We start from the raw sequence: 20513 nt of genomic DNA, 5'->3' as shown, positions 1-20513 counted from the left end.
CTCTTGGGTCACGGTGTGACTGATACGTGGCACCCTGCAGGCCTCTTACCTGCACGCTTTGAGCACTTCACTGGAGCTGGGGTAGATGGAGACCGAGGACCAGGGAGCCAGACCAGCAGGGACAGTGTGTCTCTGAGTTCCCCCAGAAGGCTCTACCTTCAGCGGGCTCTGGGAGTCCTCCGGCCCCTTCCCATTGACTGAGGGCCCCTGACTGTTGGTGTTGGACGGGCTGTTAAGGCAGGAGAGGCTGTTGGTGGTGTGAGGGTCTGCAGAGCGTGGAGAGGACGTAGCGGCGGCTAAAAGTGGCGAGGGTGCCGCAGACTGCTCTGACGTCGGCTTGGCAGCACTGTGGAGACCCGGGTGGACGTTGTTGATTTTCTCTGAGGAAGGCCCGCCGTGGTTACTGTAGTTATTGTTGTCGTCATTACCGGTAGCATTGGCTTTTCCCTTTAGCAAGGCTGAGAGCTGAGGATTGTCTGAACTGAGCGCGCCGGGGGAAGGAGAGCCAGGCTGAGACGGGCTAGCGGAGCTGTCCGTCACCCGCAGCTGGACGTGATTAGTCAATCTCTGTGCGGGGGTGGCGCTGGGACTTAGGGGCGTCCCTGCGGAATGCCTGACGGTGGCCTCCGGACCTGATGGCAAAGTGGCAGCTGCGCCGTTGCTGCCGTTTTTGCCCCCTGAAGGCGCGGTGTCTTTGGTGTGGACCCCTGAGGTAGTAGCGGAGTGGGGAGGTGAGGACAAGTGGTTGGGTGTGGTCTGGGGGGAGGTGGGAGACAAAGAGGAGGCTGAGGAGGAGGCAGTGCAGGGCCCAGAGGAATGTCCAACCTGATTCAGAATGCCAGAGGAAGAGAACGAGGTCTGAGGGGAGGAGGAGGAGGAGGAAGAGAAAGGGGGTTCTCCATTGGGACCTGCCGAATGTGAACCTGGACCTTTGTGAAGCCCCTGGACAGAGAGGAGGAGAAAAAATACACAGTGAGAAACACACAAAGCAACATTTTCAACAACAAAAACAGGTCTGTTTTATACATCAACAGCAAAATCGTTCAAAAAACAGGAAGGCTGGGGTTTGTTGATGTTATCAACTTCAAAAAATCATCTGTGAAACACTGACACAACAGTGTGCTTCTCTATAAGCTCTACAAACGGGACATGACTTACACAGCAATGCTGCTGCTCCACACGAGTGCTGGAAATGAAGCACTGAGTGCTTTGTCCTACAGCAGCGAGACAAAAGGCACCATCCTGTTCACTTTCTGTCAGCACCCAAGCACGATATATGAGCACTATCAACATGTGGATCATGCTTCTGGATTTTATAGACATTTCTTCATCACCCATGTGTTTAAAGTGATGTCTGCAAAGCTGCTGTTAACTTCACACCATGCGTCATCTCAATGTTATTCAGCTGTTCTATATTTTGTTTAATCTAACAGCTGTATATGAGTGAGAAATGATTAAAATTAACATTACAGACCATTTCAATAATTCTGTTTGCCCCACACTGATGTAAAAATACACTACAAGTGATCATCTCACTTGTATATGACTCTAGTGATTTAAGTTTAAAGTCAAGGTGTGATAAAAATAGTGATTTTCCAGGTCAGGGACAGGGCTGACATAGTAATTAAATTAACATGCATCACAGCTCCTTTTGCATTTGTGCTCCAGTTTTTTTTTCTGATCAGGCATCTGACATGTCCATCAAGTCTATTAAACATGGTGGAAATTAGACTAACTTTAAAATACTGCACTATCATCATTATTCTAATGTGCTTTATGAGTCTGTTTTACAGGACTATGATTGAACAAAATATTGAAATATTAATGAGACAAGCTTTTGATATTTATTTTCAGTAAATTCATTGTCATATTAATTCAATAATAATGACAATAATAATAATAATCGTTAGCTTAATCATTTGAAAAATAACTGTTAGGTGCAACAACAGTTCAATGATTTCTTTGAAGGTAAATCTACACATGAGAGCAGGCATACGTCACGTCCCTGGCTGCTTAGCAAACAAACAAAAAAATCAGTTTATGATTAAGCAATATGACACAAGAGTGAGTAACAGAGGACTGAATATCATCACGGCTGTGATACAATCACAGGCTGATCATGTTGACTTGCTTTTTGGTCCTCTTTTCTTGCTCTTTGTGCTTCAACCATGGATGAGTAGATTACATAGTTGAATAGCTTTTTTTTCTATCTGTATGTCTGCATGGGGTCTTTTATTTTGAAGAGAGACTGGATTCTCTCTACTGGTGTGTGTTTGACTTCCTGCCTGCTCCATCTACTCTGTGCTAATTGCTGGTGGAATCACAAGCAGTGTGTAGTATGGCAGAGATATTAGCATGCTAACTAGCTTGTATCAGATACCACTGTGTTTGACAAAAATCTATGTTTTATTCAGGGGGGTACATTGGGACGTGTTTTGTGGGGAGTTGAGGAGGATGTGGGCTGGTGCACAAAGAAAGCTTAGCTTAGCTCTTATCCCAGCTCTCTCTTCCTGAGCCAATCACGACCCAGGTGGTCTGACCGGGTGGCCATTTCACGGTCTGCACTGGATTTAATCTAGGCTTCCTTTCCCAAAGTTAATCATTAACGTAAAACACAGACATGTCATATCACTGTCCAACCAATGTTTGCTGGGATGCAGCTCAAACCATCAAAGTTGTATCATGTACAAAGCTGTTAAGTAAATTTCCATTTTTAAGAGCATTTAGCAGGGTTTTCGTTTTAAAATGCGTCAGATGGAAACATTAAAAAGTCTGCTGGGGACGGACTTCTCAACTGACTCAAGGAGTTCAAGCATTAGCATCATCTTTGATTGAAATCCACTAGTGAGTGTCATCATTTTAGCTGACAAAATCCACATTCATCAGCTAAAAACAAGAAGCTGCTTTTGTTTACTTCTCTCTCGACTTCGTGTTGAAAACATTACTGCCAATTTGGATATTAAATCTGCCACTGTTGTCACCAGAAACTGCATATTTGCAGTGCAGAATGGAAAGCTCGACAGCCACAGCAACCACTCGAATTTAAGGGGCTGCTTTCACTTTTAAAAAAGGGGGCGGGGCATGATGGCTGTGTGGCTCTCATCTATGTTAACAGAAAGAGAATGCCAGAAAATAAACAGCATGAATGCAAAGATGAAAAGAACCGTGCAGATACCTGAGTGGTAGTGTTGCGTTGTTGGCTCCTCCAGGTCTCGTCTGCATGACTGGGACTACTGGTAGTGCTGCTGGTGCTGGGGTGACTGGCGGCTGTGCAGTTGTGAGGTAGAGAGTTCTGCTGCGGGTAAGGCACGTTTCCGTTGCTCGCGCCACCACCTCCCAGTCCCAGGGCATGATTTTTGTCCAGGTGTCCCGGAAGCCCTGCTGAAGGGCTTGAAGAACAGGATCCGTTGGCTGTGGGCTGGGTGACACACGGGGGCCGGATGGCTGCGTGATTGAGGGGGGAGGTGCGGGAGAGGCCTGCATGGTGGTGAGAGGGCTCGGCCAAAGGACCGTTGGGAAGGCCGGGCCGCGGCTGGCCACCCGCCGCTGCCTGCTGCCTCATCTGACACAGAGGGGAGGAGCAGAAAAGACTCAAACTACATAAGCTATTAATAACCTGCCATGCAGCTACATTAGAACTTAAAAACAAGAGCTATACATAGCAGATACACAATTCTTCAAGGTTGCACGTGTGTACCTGCTGCTGATGCTGCTGCATGAGAGAGAACTGGTTCTCCAGCTGCTCCAGCATCTGCACCTGGGGGGGCTTGAGGTTTGCTCGGTTGGTCCGCAAGTGTTCCAGGTGCTGCACGTTTCACAACAGTGTCGTATTAATTCAGCAGCTCACAATCAGTTGTAATTAGCAAAGTTAAACACACAACAAAGATTTTGTTTCATGTTAAAACATTATTGTGTTTACATATCAGTTCAGTCATAGATATTGTCAGGACAATTTTGATTTGTGTAACAGCTGGGGTTGGGCAATCGAATGATTATATCAGCTATCGATGATGGGCTGATTCAATTGCTGGCTGTTTATTTTAGCTGATTTTCAGGGTGATATCTGTCCTTCTATTTTGCTAATGTAATGATCTGCAGAGTGACAGTTGCTGCTCTGAGACGCTCTCATCCAGCGACGCAGCAGACAGACACTCAGCCAGAACAGGGTGCTCTGAGCTGGGTGAGGAGTGAGAGGAAAATAGCCTGTAGAGTCAGACTCTACACTCTTTTCACACCGTCAATTAAGGATTTATTTCAACCAAACCAGAGTTGGTGATAGTTGGAAGAGTGGACAGACTAACAAAGACAGTCTAGCTGAGCTGAGTTATGTTTTTCTGTCAAGTTTGAATGACGTGTGTTTTACGAGGAGTTAACAAGCCAAATTAAGCTCCTCTAAGTTTGGTAAAACAGAGAATCTTGAATTCAGGTGTACAGTTGTAGTTTTCTATTAAAAAAGGAAAATAGGTGTGAGAAGGTTTGATTTCTTGACACTTTGCGAGTTTATTTCGTTAACTGGATGCTCCTAGCTGAAACTTGAGAGGATGGGAGGAGGTGGAAGGGTGGATGAAAAGAGCTAATTTTTGTATTTATGAAGGAACTTGGAATGAAGGGGTTAAAGTGCCAGTTCAGCCCCAAATCTAAAATATATATTTTTCCTCTTAACTGTAGTGTTATTTGTCCATGTATTGATGGAACGATGTAGATGGAGATGGAACTAGATAGTACTTGGCTTGTGGTGCTCAAAGTGCCCAAAAAATACATTCAGAAAGTCAACAAGCAATGTCTCTTCAGAAATCAAGATGTGGTTACTCAAGGTAGGGATTTTATAAAAACTTGTATTTTCACCAGGTTTTGCAGGATGTAGCAGCATGTGCTCCACATGTTTAAACCTAGTTTTCGTGTCTTTCCTGAAATTACCATTTTCATCATCGACTAATCTGTAGATGATTTTCTTGATTAATCAATTTGTAATTTGCTCCACAAAATATCACTCAGTGCTATTCAGTTTAAGTAAGAGAGGAGTAAATCAAAAAGTTCGGATTATTTTAAATTATTTAATTACTTAACCTGCAACTATTGTGATAATTGATTGAACTGATTGTTTAATAGTTGATTATGAGGAGATTAATCATTGCAGCTCTAAGTGTTTTATGTTTGTTGTTGCTGTTTTATGGTTTATTTGTTTGTCCAGCTGTTCCTTCCATTGTTGTGTGCAATTTATTAACAAAATCTTGGCAAAATGTCCACCCAGTGAAGCATTTTTTCACTAGAGGTCATGATAATGAATTGGAAGCTGTGTGTTCACTGTACATGGTAGTATATCATTCTTTATTTTACAATGGTAATCCTACTAATAATCTCCCTTTTTACTAAATGTGTCTGTTATGTCTGTCTGATTAAGTCTTTTTTTCTGTAACTGTAATGGAGCAGTTTTTGTATCCAAATTCTGCAATCCTGTTACATGTAATCTGTTACTCCCAAAGCCTGCTCATCAATACATTTAGACGCCTTTTTGAGGAGATTTACATTAGCTACTTCACAGCTCGGGAGGCTCCATGTGTAAACCTGATATCACATGAGTATAAATCCAGCTTCAGATCTGACAGACTCATTACTACTTCGAGCATTTTTTCAATAAAACAGCTCTGACTCAGTTTGGAAAGTTTCAGTGCATACTGAGCTTTTCATGAGACCGTTAATATTACACATGCAAAAAATATGAACTTAAGACGTTTCCTACCTGTAGCTTCTGTGGCGTCAGGTACCAGCTGGGGATCTGCTGTTGATTGGGGCTGTTTGCCCACGAGTCGGCAACACCCTGCAAGGATGACAGAAAAATGTGGCTCGCCGTCTCAACTATTGCATCAGAGTAGTAATGTTAATGTTCTTAAGCGTACCTTAGCTGGGCTGGCAGTGCGTTTCCTCTTGGCAGGGCTGGCCTGTGGGTCTGTGTGATTGCTGGCAGACTGGCCTCCCTCCCCTTTACAGGCCTGGGAAGCCGGCACAGAGACAGAGCGTGTGAGGACATGCTGGACTGACGATAAAAACTACAATTCAAAATGAGCCCTAATGTACTGTCACAAAACAGGGGGAAAATGCAGCCAGAAATCCAAACTTTTCTACACAATGACACTAGAGGATACACTTGATGCTACACTTACATGCACAACAATTTGAGCATTTAAAGGTTGCACGAATGACAATACTCCGATTACTATATGCTTTGTCTTATCACCTTAATCTAACTGACAGAGGTTGATTAAGGTCATAATCAGAGTATTCATGCTGTGATTGGAATGTGGGATAATGCAACTTTAGCTGCATTAGTGGAGGGTTGTTTGTAAAGTTGCAACGATTCATAAATTCATCAATTATTAATCAACTGTCAAAATAATTTTATAAGGAAAAAAAGTCAAATTTCTCTGATTTCAGCCTCTTAAACGTGATTATTTTCTGGTTTCTTTCCTTCTCTTAGACAGTAAACTTAATATTTTTAAGTTGTGGACAAAAAAAAGACATTTGAGGACATCATCTTGGACTTAGTGATAGAAATATTTTAGGGACCAAACATATAATCCAATAATTGATCAGTGGAGATAATAATAACAGATTGATTGATAATGAAAATAATTGCTGTGACTTGAAAAACAGTTTGGACATATTTTTCAACTGACAGGATTTTGATAGGATTAATTAATCAACTAACTGAGAAAATGATTGTTAAAACAAACATTTAGTTACATGTACTCAATCAACCTCAAACTTCAATACTGGAGCAAATAAAAACAACCAAAAAATGTTTTCTGGGATTTTTTTTAACTACATTTCTGTTGCTCCCATTCCTCTATGTTTGGTGATAGTGGAGATCAAGCAAGTGCTAATGATGGAAATGATGTTATTCATAGCCAAAAGAGGATGATGTCAGTGTTTAAGATTATAATAGACCAAAAAAACTGCATGAAAACACATTAGATGTGGAAAATAAGAGGACTAAATAAAAGTGATGTGCTGATGGTGGAGTTCAGCCTTCAGAGCTAATGTACACAGCTAAGATTTGTCTTGATTTGCCAGTTTTAACCTTTTTTCCAAAAGGAAAATTGAGATAAAAAGTGTCAAATACATGACACAACAATGCATGTATTCATTGGACTTAAAAGGCAAGTTTAGACTTTTTAAAATGGGGTTGTGTAAGGTCAAGTATCCATCGTCGGTCACACTCATATTACCTACAGCAGGTGGCAGTTATTACAGCCCCAGTTTGGAGACACTGCAAAATGCAGTCTGACAGCAAGGTTAAGTGGTGAAAATGGTCTAAATATAGTGTACATTTATTGATTTTTTTTAAGGTGGCTAAAATACATTTTACTGCTCCCACTGCTTCCTCAAACCGGGGGCATGTTGACCACTAAAGGCTGTAGTAATACCTTAACTGCCTCATACAACCCCACTTCAAAAAATCCAAACTATCCCTTCAATATACTACATCTAGACAGCATGCATTTTCAGCCTTGTAGTTTGTATACTGCAATGAGTGCACAAAATTTGGCATCTTTGCATTACGGATAAGAGTACTTTGTATCTTTGCTTCATAACTTTAACATGTGACACAATGAGGCACTATGAAGGTCAACTACACTCTAGTAATTAGATTATTAAAATATTGGTCTCGCTCCAATTCCTTCAGGCTGTGTCCCCTTTAATCTTGCAGTCCAGAAGTCCATACTGGCCATGGATGCAAACCAGAATTTTAGAAACATCAGTATTATCTGATGTGGATAAAAACAACTGAAAGTATCGGAGCGAGGCCTCAGCTTTAACAGTCCTCATAAATCTACTGTTCAAGTCATTTCCAAGAGGCTGGAGACTCTTGTATGAGCTGGATCTCACCTGCTGTGCCTGTGCAGTGTTCAAGGCCCCCTGCCTGGACGTGAGCTCAGCAGGAATGGGTAGGCTCCACGCCTCCTCAATACTAGGAAGCATTTTACTCTTATTCTGCAGACTACCTGGCTGTAGGTTACACAACTGAGCCTAGGAGAAATTGTGTAAAACACAAACTTTAGTGCTGAACTCTGGGTTTAACAAGAAAGGCACTGCAAAGACTACTAGGTGGTGTTTCAGGTAACCATATACAGAATATAACAGAAATGTTCAATGCCATGAAGGTATGCTTTACAATTACAAGTGAGAAAAATGTGTTTAAACACACCAATATGAATATTTATTCATATCTCAGTGGTCAGAAATCAAAATGACAGAAGCACAATCTGCATTTTAAAAAGCTGATTGCTTTGGCAAATAAACACAGCACTTCAATACACACACACACACACCAAAATACTCCACAACATCTAACAAACGGGGCTGGCTGATGGGCGTCAACGATAGAAACGGCAGCTGTACCTGCAGCAGTTTGATGCGTTGTGTGAGTGCAGTGGTGTTGAGGCAGGCCTTGCTGCGCGTAGCATTGATGTAGCACTTGATAGCGTCGTGCGGCTGGCCGCAGGATTCATAGAGGGTGCCTAGATCCATCCAGGCGGCCGCGTGGCTGTGATCCAGTTGAACGGCACAGATGTACGCCTGCAGCGCGTCCATAGGCTGGTTCTGCTGCTGGTAGAGCACCCTGAGGGCAGAGATCGAGATGGGGGCATGATTCTTTCACCAGCTTCCAGGATTTTATCTTCCCGAGCCACCTGAACTCTTGGCGACTCCCAGAGGGCATAACCCACCCTTCATGCACTATCTATAGATCCTTCCTCAGTCTCCCACTGCTCTGTTAGTAACCTTATGTCCCCTGTCGCACTGCAGTAGCTGAATCTCCATGAGGCATTTGGAGAACCACAGCCACCCTGAGCACAAACCAACCTTGAACAACTGTTACAGTGTTGCAAAAAAGTATTTGCCCCCTTCCTGATTTTTTTTCTTTGTTCCATATTTGCCCCACTTAATGCTTCTGTACGTCCAAATCCTCTAAACCTCTAACTATGTAAGTTAGGGTCTCATGTACATAATAGTAAGCATATACAAGGTATTTAAGATTTAATCCAAATTTTGTCATGTGTTTGTACACTTTCCTCTTTTGGGTTTTTTGATTTATTACGAAAAATTGCGCAATCAATTCCACAAACCAATCAAAGAAATCCATGTCAGTTGCTGTGTGGGTGCAACAAAACTTCTCTGCTGCCGCTGCTGCTGCAGCAGCTGTGAGTCTGAGCCAACTCAACAATGTTATATCACTGCTTTAATACATACAGTGATTTTTCCCAGCCAAAATCAATATCGGTTTAAGTGCCCGCTATATTTTCACCACTTTCCTTCACTGTTGGACAGCCTTTACAGACACTGAACTGAAGCCGCTCTTTGTGCTCTCTTCGCACAAAAATCCACTGAGAAAAAACGAAACAAACAAACAAAAAACATTTTCTCTCGCAGGACACAGGAGCTGCTGGTCTACCGCTGCCTCGATCTGCAGCAAGTAACATTAATTCAGACCCAAACAAACATGTTAAAACATCGAAGAGACACTGAAGTAAAACAATAAAACAAACCAACTAACAAACACAAACTCCTACAACTCTAATGTCCTGCAAGGTAAAAACACTGTTTCTGTCCATGGAGTCAGGGTGTTTCTAAAGACAGCAGAGACTGCGGATTCAGTTCATTGTTGGAAAATGCTACCTGACGACAAAGTAAAGCAGCAAACGTTTGAAATATTGATGTTCAAGGTGGTCCTTTAACCACCTTGTCAGGTGGCCTTGTCGGGCCCAACTGGCCCAATTAAAGCTCGACCTTGAATAGGCAGTTCATGGTCAAAATCCTTCTAATGCAGCTGAATTGAAATAAGCCTCAAAAGAGCGAGTCAAAAATTTCCTCCACAGTGAGTGGGAGACTGATCTTCAGTTATAAAAAGTGTTTGGCTGTAGTTGTTGCTTTATAAAAGGTGGCATGACCAGTTAAGTTTGTGGGGCATTCACGTGGGTGATACAGGTGTTGGACAGCTTTTGCCCTTCAGTGAATAAAACTATCTTATAAAAATGTGCTTAATCAGGTTGTTATTGTCTCATATTTAAGTTTGTTTGAAGATCTGAAACAATTAAATATATGATAATATGGTAGCATTCTTATACTCATGAACATACTGTAGATTGTGTTCTTACCCTATGGAGCACCAGGTGTCAGCACTGGCCTCTGACTTATCAATGGACTGACGGTAAGAGATGAAGGCATCCTGCACCTTCCCAATACTGGAATAGCACCTGGAGGAGACAGGGTGGACAGAGAAAAAGAAAGACATGAGACATAAGAGACAATGTGGTTGTAAACATCTGCTCACATGTATAAATACAAAGCAGCTGAAGCAGAGAAAAGCCTTTGTGTTGAAATGAATTCCTAGATCTGCAAAACAATTTTTGTCATCTCTCAAACTGACGGTTTCTCTAACATCAGTAACTCTTTTTACACCGAGCACAAGTGTTCCTTTAGGGACCCTTTTCATAAAACCCTATGACTAGTAATACCCTATGTCACACGACTTAAACAAAACACTCAGTGCGTCACATTATGAGCAACTGTTGTCCACAATACTCCAGGCTGTGACAGCTGCATGATGAAAGGATTTTTAAGCACATTTGGCTCACATTTTGTTTGTACTTGTTCTCATTTTGCAGCATCTTTAGAATGAATATTTTCTCCCCTTCAGCCACAATTCAGTAGTGGTGTTTCTGTAACTCCCCAAGCAGAGGTAGGAGGTAACTAAGTACAAGTACTTTGTTACTGTCCTTAAATTGTTTTCTCGCAATTAACAAGATTTCCTGTCATTTGAGAGGATGCTTAACCGACAATGATGGGATTTTCCATCGGTCGCTGTTTTCACTCCCACAGTGTAGGAGACAAGGTGATAAACCATCTGACAAAAAATTGTTCCTCAAAGAAGAAGAGAACAAGAGAACTGCCGGAATTCATCAGCAGAAGACGAAGAGCTTATGTTGCATGAAGCACAGAGCACCGTGACCCAGGCTGCTCGCACTGCGGTCCCCAGACCTCCACAAGGCTGCTCAGACCGCAGCCTCTGGGAGTCACACCGGGTGCAGGACACACACCTAATGTTAGCCACCCTGGTGACAGCAATGTCACACACGTAATATGAAGTGAAAAAAACATAAAAATACAAAGTCAATATTCTACTCAAAAATGTCTCCTTAAAATATCGTTTTCTCAGTCTGCTGTCTGAAAGAGTGCTCAGATGCAGATCCGTGAGTCAGAGAGCATCATGACGGCACCACAGAGCGGGCTACTTATACTGCAGCCCCTGGACCTCCACAGCAGCCGGGACAAGCAAGGCTGCTCACACTCCCACACCCCAGCCAGGGCAGAGAGCACTCCAGCCCCCGGGCCTCTCGGACTCAGTGTCTTGGGTGGAGGGCATACACACCTAATGTTAACCACAAAAATGTGAAGTCCGTATTCTGCTTAAAAATGTCACAAAACGCTGATTTCTCAGTTTTTTGTCTGAAAACTGGATTTTCTGAGGCAACCAACCAACATTCAAGTGCTTATAAAAAAGAATGACACTACAACAAAACGTTTTATCAGTGTCTGAAACTATCAGATCTGTTTTTTCCTTTCATATATTCCATATTAACATATTCATAGAACTGAATGTTCTGTGGGTGTTGAAAAACCAGTGATTTTTTTATTTTTACAAATGCTGATGGGGAAAGAGTTAAGTAGAGTGTTCAGCTATTTGTCATATGCATACACATAGGTTATATATAATATAATATAATGCAGTATATTACAATTTAACTATAATAATGGTTGTGAGTCCCTCAGGCTGTAGCAGACTGATACATATTTAGCTGCCTGAGCAGCCGGTCCTGTCACCCAGGAGAACAGCCAGTTTCTCTTCTGGGGATAACATTATTTCTCCATGGTGGAAGTCCCTTTGTGAAGAGAATTTCTCAGAACAGAAGAGGAAGTCCTTCTCAGTTTCTACACCTCTTAATGTAGAGATCTGTTGAGCAGTGACCCCATACTGTACACGCTCTTCTCTGGGCAGCCATGTCTGTCCCTCATCCATTTCTACAGCCAGGTGGTGGTCACTGAGCTGTATTTGGGGAGGATCAGTCTCTTTTTTTCTGTCCGTTTTTTTGTTTAATTTCTCCACTGTTCTAGATAAAGATCTTTTCATTTATTTCATTTTATTTGTTTGTTTTATTCTGTTGTGTTGTTTTGAATTAGATGATGGGAGCCTGGTCATCATCAGCTGACTGAGGGGACTCTTGGGTTTTTAGTGCTTTGAATGGGAGTGTGTCTTTTGGACTTGATTTTAGATGTGCCTAAAATTTTATTGCCTGTTTCTGAATGTGTAATAGTAATGGGAAACATCCCAGTTCTGCTCTGCAGGAATAATTTGGCGTTTTTCCCCTGAACATTTAGAAGCCTTCAACAGAATTCAGTGTGGAGGGTCTCTCTTCGGTGTTTGTCCCAAGTGTCATGCTCCAATCTGCTGAGCGAGGCCCACATCTCACTTCCATATACAGCAACTGTTAATTAGGACTGCACCACTTGGTATAAAAAGTCATTTTGTGATCACTGAAAGTGCATCTGCGACACAATTAGTGGAAATTATCAGCTTTGCATTACAATTTTCATGTTCACTGACAGAAAAACTATTAAAATTGTGATGATGTGACATTTATCGGGGTCTGTACAAACAAACAAACAAAGATTTTTAAGCCAGGTCATCTCTGCAGCACTACAGTACCTCATTATAATGCCCTTCTCTCACACATTTTTCTTTTTTCTAAAAACTGCAATTTGGTTCTGGTTGTGGTTTGGATATTCCACTTGGCCATATTGTGATTTTATTGCAATTACAATTATTTGTACAGCCCTACTGTCCAGATTCTAACTGGAACATTTAAGTCGAGTTCCTTTATTTTTAATGCATACATTGCCCTGCATGCTTTTTCTTTCAGTGCTTTTATTGCCAAATTGAAATTTCTTGACGCAGATATGGTCAGGCCGAGGTAAGTATAATGTGTTTGTGTGTTTAATTTGGGAGTTATTCAAAATAACATTGTATTTGTTTTCAGTATATCTGGGTTTCTTCTGAAAGATCATAATTTGGGTTTTCTTAAAATTTGCCTCTAAGGCCCAGTTCTTGCACGATTGTTCAGGACTGTTCTGCATCCATTCATACTCAAGAAAGAATCATGATGTATCTAAGAATCAATGTTTCCCCCAGCCCATAATAATCAACAGCATGGACTTCAAGGAGGGGTTGTATGCTTATCCACTCCAGCGCCTGTGTGCATTCAGCCAATTTGCCCACAGGAGAAACCCAAATGAACAGCACAGGAAGTGAATCTGGTGTGAAGCACGTGCTATGGGCCATCAGGCCGATGGAGCCTTAATCACTACACACTATATTCAACCAACAAAACGCTCATGTAGCCAGATCATCACAACAACACTGACAGATGGGTTCTGGGTTAAACAAACAGTCTAATCAGGACCAGGTTGGAGGCCGGCCCTGTAGAGCAAACAAACACACACACACACCCTTGTTTGCCTTACCTGCCGAGAAAGTACCAGGACTGGCCAGAGTTTGGGTCTGCTTCTAAAGACTTCTGCAGACACTGGATGGCATAGCTGTCCTTGGTGCCTTTGTCCCCCAGCTGCTCCACCGTGTGATGCATCCAGCCTGCAGGAGCAGAGCGAAACATCAGGGGCAAGTTAAAGATTTGGCTCTAACACCTCAGATACAATCAGGTGGCTTTGCAGGTGCCAAGTAGCAGCTTTGGCACTCAACAGCAGAATAAGAGTGGTGTGGATCATAAAATGGGTGGTCAAGTACCTGAATCCAAAGACAAAATGTGCAATGAGAGAGGTAAGACCACTGTCTGATGTGCAAATGGACTCATAAACAAAACAAATGGTTTGTCCTTCCAAAGCGCTGTAATCAAAGAGGAAGGACACAAACAGGCAGACAAAGAGGGGAGGGACACACACACACATACGGTCTCACATGAACCAGCCTTTACAAACAACTCCTCCCTACTCTACAACCATTTCCACAAGTGCAGACGCACAGTGGGCAGTGATGGGCAATTTCCAACAACTCAGACAGACACAAGCACAGACCTCCCGGTTCTTCTCCCATACACCTGTGACAAGCTCCACAGGTCACCATGACAACCTCAGCAGGCTAGACTGGAAATGGTTTTTACAACTGGGTGAGCGGGTGGGGGGCTGTCTGCATAGCGGAGGGGAAGAAAATGGGAAATTTCCCTGCATTTGCACAGACAAATGTCTGCAAAGGTGTGAATGCAACTTTCCCGCTGCTGCTTTCACACCTCTCACTTAGAAGAGACCTTCAACATTAATTAATAAATTGTCACAACAGCAAACCCATCTTTCCTGTTTATCATTTTTCAATACAAAAGCTGACCACAATTTGAGAACTAACAGTGCATCATAGCTGAAAACAGGTAGTATAAGCAGGGTTCCTACACCTGTTCTGAAGTCAAATTCAAGCACTGTTCAAGCCTTTAAAGCTCTGATAAATGATATTTATATACATATACATGCTCAAAATGTTAGAGCTGCAACAATTCATCAGATAAATACCCAATTATTCTGATAATTCATTAATCAGTTTGAGTCTTTTTTTATTTCTATGATTTCAGCTTCTTAAATGTGAATATTTTCTGGTTTCTTTACTCCTCTCTGACAGTAAACTGAATATTTTTGAGTTGTGGCCAAAACAAGACATTTGAGGATGTCACCTTGAGCTTTGATCAATGTTTTCTACCATTTTCTCGCATTTTATGAGCCAAACAAGTCATCAATTAATTGAGAAAATAATTGTTGTTGTGTAACATTATATTAGGCTAAACAATTTCACCATATTTTATATTGAGGTAATCCACAAGTAAGGGAAAGTAAAGTTACATTACTTTAATATGGTGATACTCAGATTACATTACTGACTACATATTAACAGGTAATAAACATGATGGTCTACCTGATGAGCTGACCTAACAGCCTTCTAGCTCATTGGTGACTCTTTGGATTAAGATGTAACAAAAAGCAAAACCATTTTGTTTCCAGTAAACTGTTGTAACTGTTGCAGTGTTGTGTAGTTGGGATTGATAACCCACTATAGACTGATAAGATGGACAAAATTGATTTATGATTTAACTTGTCTTTCCTCCGCCCAGCCTCTGAGCCACTTAATCAGCATTATCAGGTTCACAGTCTACAAGTTATGTACTGCCACAGTTGCTGGGTTGGGTACTAATGCATAAAACGTAATTGGGATTACATAATCATCATCATTATCTAATTTTTAAGTACCATCTTAAAAACACAGCAATTTACTAGTACTCTATTACCTCATGAAAAGCACGTATGACAGAAGTTAGTCCTGTCCAGCTGACAGTTTTGTTAATGGTGACTTAACTAATATTTGTTTTTGGTTTTTAGTGATGATTTATGGGTAGTGGAGTTGGAAGATGAAAAATGGAAGATGAAATGGAAGATGAGCATTTGAGCATGTGCTCCTCTTTCCATTATAAGAGAAATCCCTCCAAAACAAACAAAATTCTGCAAAAACTTTCACAAAAGAAACAGCATCACATATGTTGTAGAATAAACACAGTATATATGCCGACACTTTTTTTTTTGTTTTTTAACAGCTACTTCACACCTCATGCAGCCCAGCAGCGATGTGCACAAAGCACGTCTGATGCGGCACGTCAAGCTACAAGTCATTTTACACCAACTCCATTCAAAACCCACAGAAGCAGCTCTGTCTGTGTGCCCACCAACTACTGTGGAAGAGAAGTGAAGCCATTTCTGCAGGTCACACAGCTCTTTATGTTTCTCAACCTCGACAATCAGTCTGCCCTCGTCCATTTCTCAACTGAATTAACTCAACTATGGGATGACGACAAACGGGATGTGCTGTAAGTAGAGCGCACTTGGTTGCTATGGTGTTTGTGGGTGGTTGCTAAGCAGCACAAACAGGGGACAACCTGAGGGGTGAATTCCAAAGTCTTAGCCCAAAAAAAAAGTGATTGAAATCACGCACCCGGATTTGACCCAAATGTAGAACAGTTATATATTTTCATTTTCAACCAGGACCTCTACCAGAGAAGGCAAGGACAGGAAAGGTACATGTTCATGTTTATACTTGGCCAGGAAAAATACTGGAAACACACATATGATTTAAAAAAATCTGATAATGTGTAGGTGATCATTTTTTTCTTTCATTTTTTTTAAAGAAAAGAATTTCTCTGGTTTCAGTTTCTTAAATGAGAATATTTTCTGATTTCTTTAGTCCTTTCTGACAGTAAACTGAACATGTTTAGATTGTGAGTAAAACAAGACATTTTTTCATCATTTTTTGACATTTTATGGACCAAACAACTAATTCATTAATGGAGAAAACAGTCCACATATTAGCAGAAAATAAAAAGAACTGTTACAGGACAGAGTTGAAAAAAATTATTTTTCAATTGAGGAGGTTGTGACAAGATTAATTAATTGATTAACTACTTTGAGTCATTTTTTAAGGAAAAAAAAGTCAAAATACTCTGATTCCATACAACTACAATTTCAACAGTTTCAAGCACTTTATCCAAAATCCAAGCACTTCTCAAACCTTGAAAACACTACTTTAAAATCAAGGATTTCCAGCTGCTGTAAGAACCCTGGCAGCGCAATATTAATTTGCAAAACAGTTTTCTAAATTAACTTTAATCCTCTTAAATGCAATTGGAAAATTAATTTGCATTTGCTTGCACGTGCGCGTCTGCACCCTGTGTGGGGGAAGGGAACGAGAGAAAACAATGCTCCACTGCAGCGCTCTCACTCAAATCAGCACTTTGAAAAACAGGTAGAAAACAGCAGTGAACTACTTTGAACAAACTTCACTGCACAAAATGATGGTCAGCTGAGAGGATGTCTCCAGAGCACGCAGCGGAACACAATACCATCTCCAGCAGCAGAGTAACAAAGTATTATTCACGATGCCGTCACTGCCATACAAAGTAGATCATGACACAGAATGAACACGGGATACTCACCAAGTTGTTGCAGTGTGGTCGCCTTCACCTGTGCAGGAAGATTTTCCGTCTGCAACAGATTCTCATACGCTTCTTTCGCCGCTCTGTATTTCTTCTGCAGGCAGAATGAGAGGAGGGACGTAAACGGAGAGAGGAGGACAGAGACAGACAGACAGAGAGGTTGTGTAAGCCAGACAGGAGGGTCACTGTGTTTTATGGTTCTATCTGGACAGACACAAAGAGTCTTAAGACCTCCTCACACTCGTAATGACCAGACGTGTGCACACACACACACACACACTCACACACACACACACACACACACACACGGGGGAGGGTCAGTGTGGAAGAGGACAGGCCAGACTCAACATGTCTGGCAGCTTCAAGTGTGTGCGTGTCTGTGCTGAGGTGTGTGTCCGCTGCAGTGCACACTTTGTATTTTTAGGAAACCTGAGCTGGCTGGTCTGAGGTGAGCCCGCTGTTTATTTTAACTCAGCGACCTTATTGACCTTGGGTCTGAACCCAATCATACAGGCTGAATGTTCTCTTATCAGTGTTCTGTCTGAGGAGAGGCCACCCCCATCTCTACACACCCTAAAACTCCACACATCCACACATCCCCACACACACACACACACACACACACACACACACACACACACACACACACACACACACACACACACACACACACACACACACACACACACACACACACACAGTCTGGTCCTGGACTCTTCCTGTCTGCTCACAATAAAGACACCTCAGGGTAAATACTGACACTTGGGGCACATAAATGAGCGAGGCTCTTAGTGGTTCCTTCCTGCTTGGACTAATGGTTGTCATCGAGCCACACAACAAACACTGGCATGACAGAATATCTGATTAGCTGTTTTACTCCTGAAAAAGGTGAACCCTATATGCCTGTGTGTAAATAGTCATTCATTTTTAAGTCAACTTTTTAGTCTACAACAGAAGAGACAACAACAGCTGCACAGTAAAACCAGCAGCACTGTAGCTCAACACCATTTCCTTTATACTGATACTGGATCATATAAAATCCAGAATGACATCGAGACACTAAAACAATAAACTTTCAATTATGTTTTAACAATTATAAATAACTATTAGTTTAAAAAACACAAACCAACAAAATATATTGATATGATAACTTGAATTATAATCAATTAATCTGTGAAAAATATGGACAAAGTCAACATGTCACTTCCCAAGCTTACCATAGCAGTATTAACCTATAGTCAAATACTCCTTACACTCTGACTTAAGGATGTTTTTAAAAATGTTTCCCATAAAGCTCAGTTCAAACCAAAGACGTGTGATGAGATGAGTTGAAACTTGCAACAAACACGTTTGCAGTGTTCCAAAACCATCACCTTAGCAACAGGCTAGCAAATTAGTTAAAAACCTTCGCTTTTTAAAGGTTGATTTGTACATATTGCTTTGTACACAGTGTGTATTAGTGTTTGGTTAGTATTTTGGATTATTTTTAAATGTATGTAGATGCCCTAAACGTGGGGGAAATACTTGATTCTTGGATCCATCATGGTCTGGATGCGGATGATTCTGAATCGATTCATCAAAATTAGAAATCAGTTTTCTAAAGGTAAATTAACATGATGCTGATGCAAAGAAAAAGGTGGGATTCTGCTGTGAGGGCAGCGCAGCAACCCAACAGTCTACAGTGCACACATGCGAGATCAGCAGTTAACAAAGAGGGATGTACTGCATCTCCTCTGAAGGCAGCAAGTGTAGTCACGTTCTGATTTAGTCTGTGTAGTTGCATTTGTGAGACAAACGTGTAGTGTATTGTCTTTTTACCATCGCCAAGAGACATTAAGACATGAAGAGCGGAGTAGCAAACTGTAACAAATTAGAGCAGCTGAGCGACCTACACTGCTGCATTACGCAACTTAAAACACCGCTGGGGTGAAGAAAACGACTCTTCGCTCAGTCTGTTCTCCTCTAAAACTCTGTACCTGCTCTGCATGTTGGACAGTGATGTGTTTCCTCAGAGCTCACGGTGCAGCAGAGAGGCTGCTCTCCACTGCTAAAAACACAACCAGAATAATGACACACAGCGGAGCACTCCACCTCCCCCTCATTTTGTTATGCTTTCAAAATGATTAATTCATTAATTAAAGCAGTTAATTTTTTAAAAAATAAAAAGGCTGCAGACCATTTCATTACCAGTTATGTTTCTTATTGTACTTGAGGGAAATTGGACCAAGAGACTGAAAATTGTGCCCCCTTTTCTGTTCATTCAGTAAAAATCAGATTCTGACTCAAATCAGATAAAATGTAACATGCGCATCATGTTCACTTCTAAATGATGCAACTTCTTGAGTTTTGTTGAGGCTGAACGTGAGCAGCTACAGATATTAGAGCCAATCCAATTGGCAGCCCCTGGCTTCAGCTTACGATTCTAATGCATTGAGAATTGTTTTATCATTGAATCGTAGTCCTCTGAATCAGAATTGAAAGGTACCCAGAAAGTCCCTACACTAAGATATGCGTTAGCAACATTAGCTAGCCACAAGCTAACATCTGGTTTGTTTTTTTCTTCACTCAATGTGGAGGTGCTGCCCAAAATGAGACTGACTGCAGTACACCACCTTGTGAACACAAACATAACAAGTTTGCTGCTGTTTGTGTTAAATTATGAACCTGTTCCACATTTGTCAATTGTTTTAAGCTGGGAGAGGGAGGGAGACGAGCAGACACTTTTTACGGCGCTGGCAGAGAGCTGTGTGCACTACACAGACACACACAGGCAGGAGGAAAGAAATCCTCCACCGATCATGATACAGGGCGTTGTTTTTAACTTATCTGCAGCAGAGGAAGTGTCGGCCCATTTATCAGGAACACGTTGAGGTTATCAGCTCTGTGTGTGTGAAGGAATCACCTGGTGACCGGTGTGCTGGTTTGTTATTCCACGCCTCATTTGATTGTAAGGACACACGGGAGCGGCTTTGTGCCGGTGCTGCTCAGTCAGTGTAAAAACACAAAGCTGGCTTAAAGGCGAGCCCTCGTTGCAGCGATACTGTGGAATTTCTGAGTAAAAGGGCTTCTGAGGAGCTGACCGCCCTCCTCATAAACCTTTACTGTGGCTTTCTTCATGTTAGCAGCCAGCTAGGCTAGCTAAGTGGCTGATTGTGATTATCAAATAATCAAAAATACTAACTAAACACCAATACACACTGTATACAAAATAAAGATAAAATATTACAAATATGTACAAATCAAACAGTAAAAAAGTGGTGTGTAAAGTGGATATCCATCACATTACATTGTGCAAATGGACAACTGTAGCCTTGCTAACAAAGCTATTTTGTCTGACATAAAAATCCAAATACAGTTGAAAATGTCGACTGACTGCCAGAAATGTCTTAATAAAAACAGAAATGTCAGTTTTCATTAATC

The 20513-nt window shown here is 41.6% G+C and overlaps 1 protein-coding gene across 3 annotated transcripts in view; it reads right to left on the bottom strand.

The window, feature by feature from the left end:
- kdm6a (lysine (K)-specific demethylase 6A) overlaps positions 1-20513 on the bottom strand; it is a 71412-nt gene that overhangs the window by 14897 nt on the left and 36002 nt on the right. For 2 of the 3 annotated variants that reach the window (XM_084724352.1, XM_084724354.1), the window contains 10 exons: positions 17094-17187; positions 13579-13705; positions 10155-10253; positions 8401-8620; positions 7888-8028; positions 5898-5990; positions 5741-5818; positions 3698-3805; positions 3176-3562; positions 50-942 (listed from right to left, as the gene is read on the bottom strand). In XM_084724352.1, the coding sequence (XP_084580478.1) occupies positions 50-942; positions 3176-3562; positions 3698-3805; positions 5741-5818; positions 5898-5990; positions 7888-8028; positions 8401-8620; positions 10155-10253; positions 13579-13705; positions 17094-17187 (2240 nt within the window). The remainder of the gene's footprint in view (positions 1-49; positions 943-3175; positions 3563-3697; positions 3806-5740; positions 5819-5897; positions 5991-7887; positions 8029-8400; positions 8621-10154; positions 10254-13578; positions 13706-17093; positions 17188-20513) is intronic. The other variant, XM_084724353.1, reaches the window with a different exon arrangement.

This window comes from Lutjanus erythropterus, chromosome 8 (assembly GCF_056507025.1).
Source record: "Lutjanus erythropterus isolate fLutEry1 chromosome 8, fLutEry1.hap2, whole genome shotgun sequence".
NCBI lineage: Eukaryota > Metazoa > Chordata > Actinopteri > Lutjaniformes > Lutjanidae > Lutjanus > Lutjanus erythropterus.
This window is presented reverse-complemented; position numbering and strand designations above follow the sequence as displayed.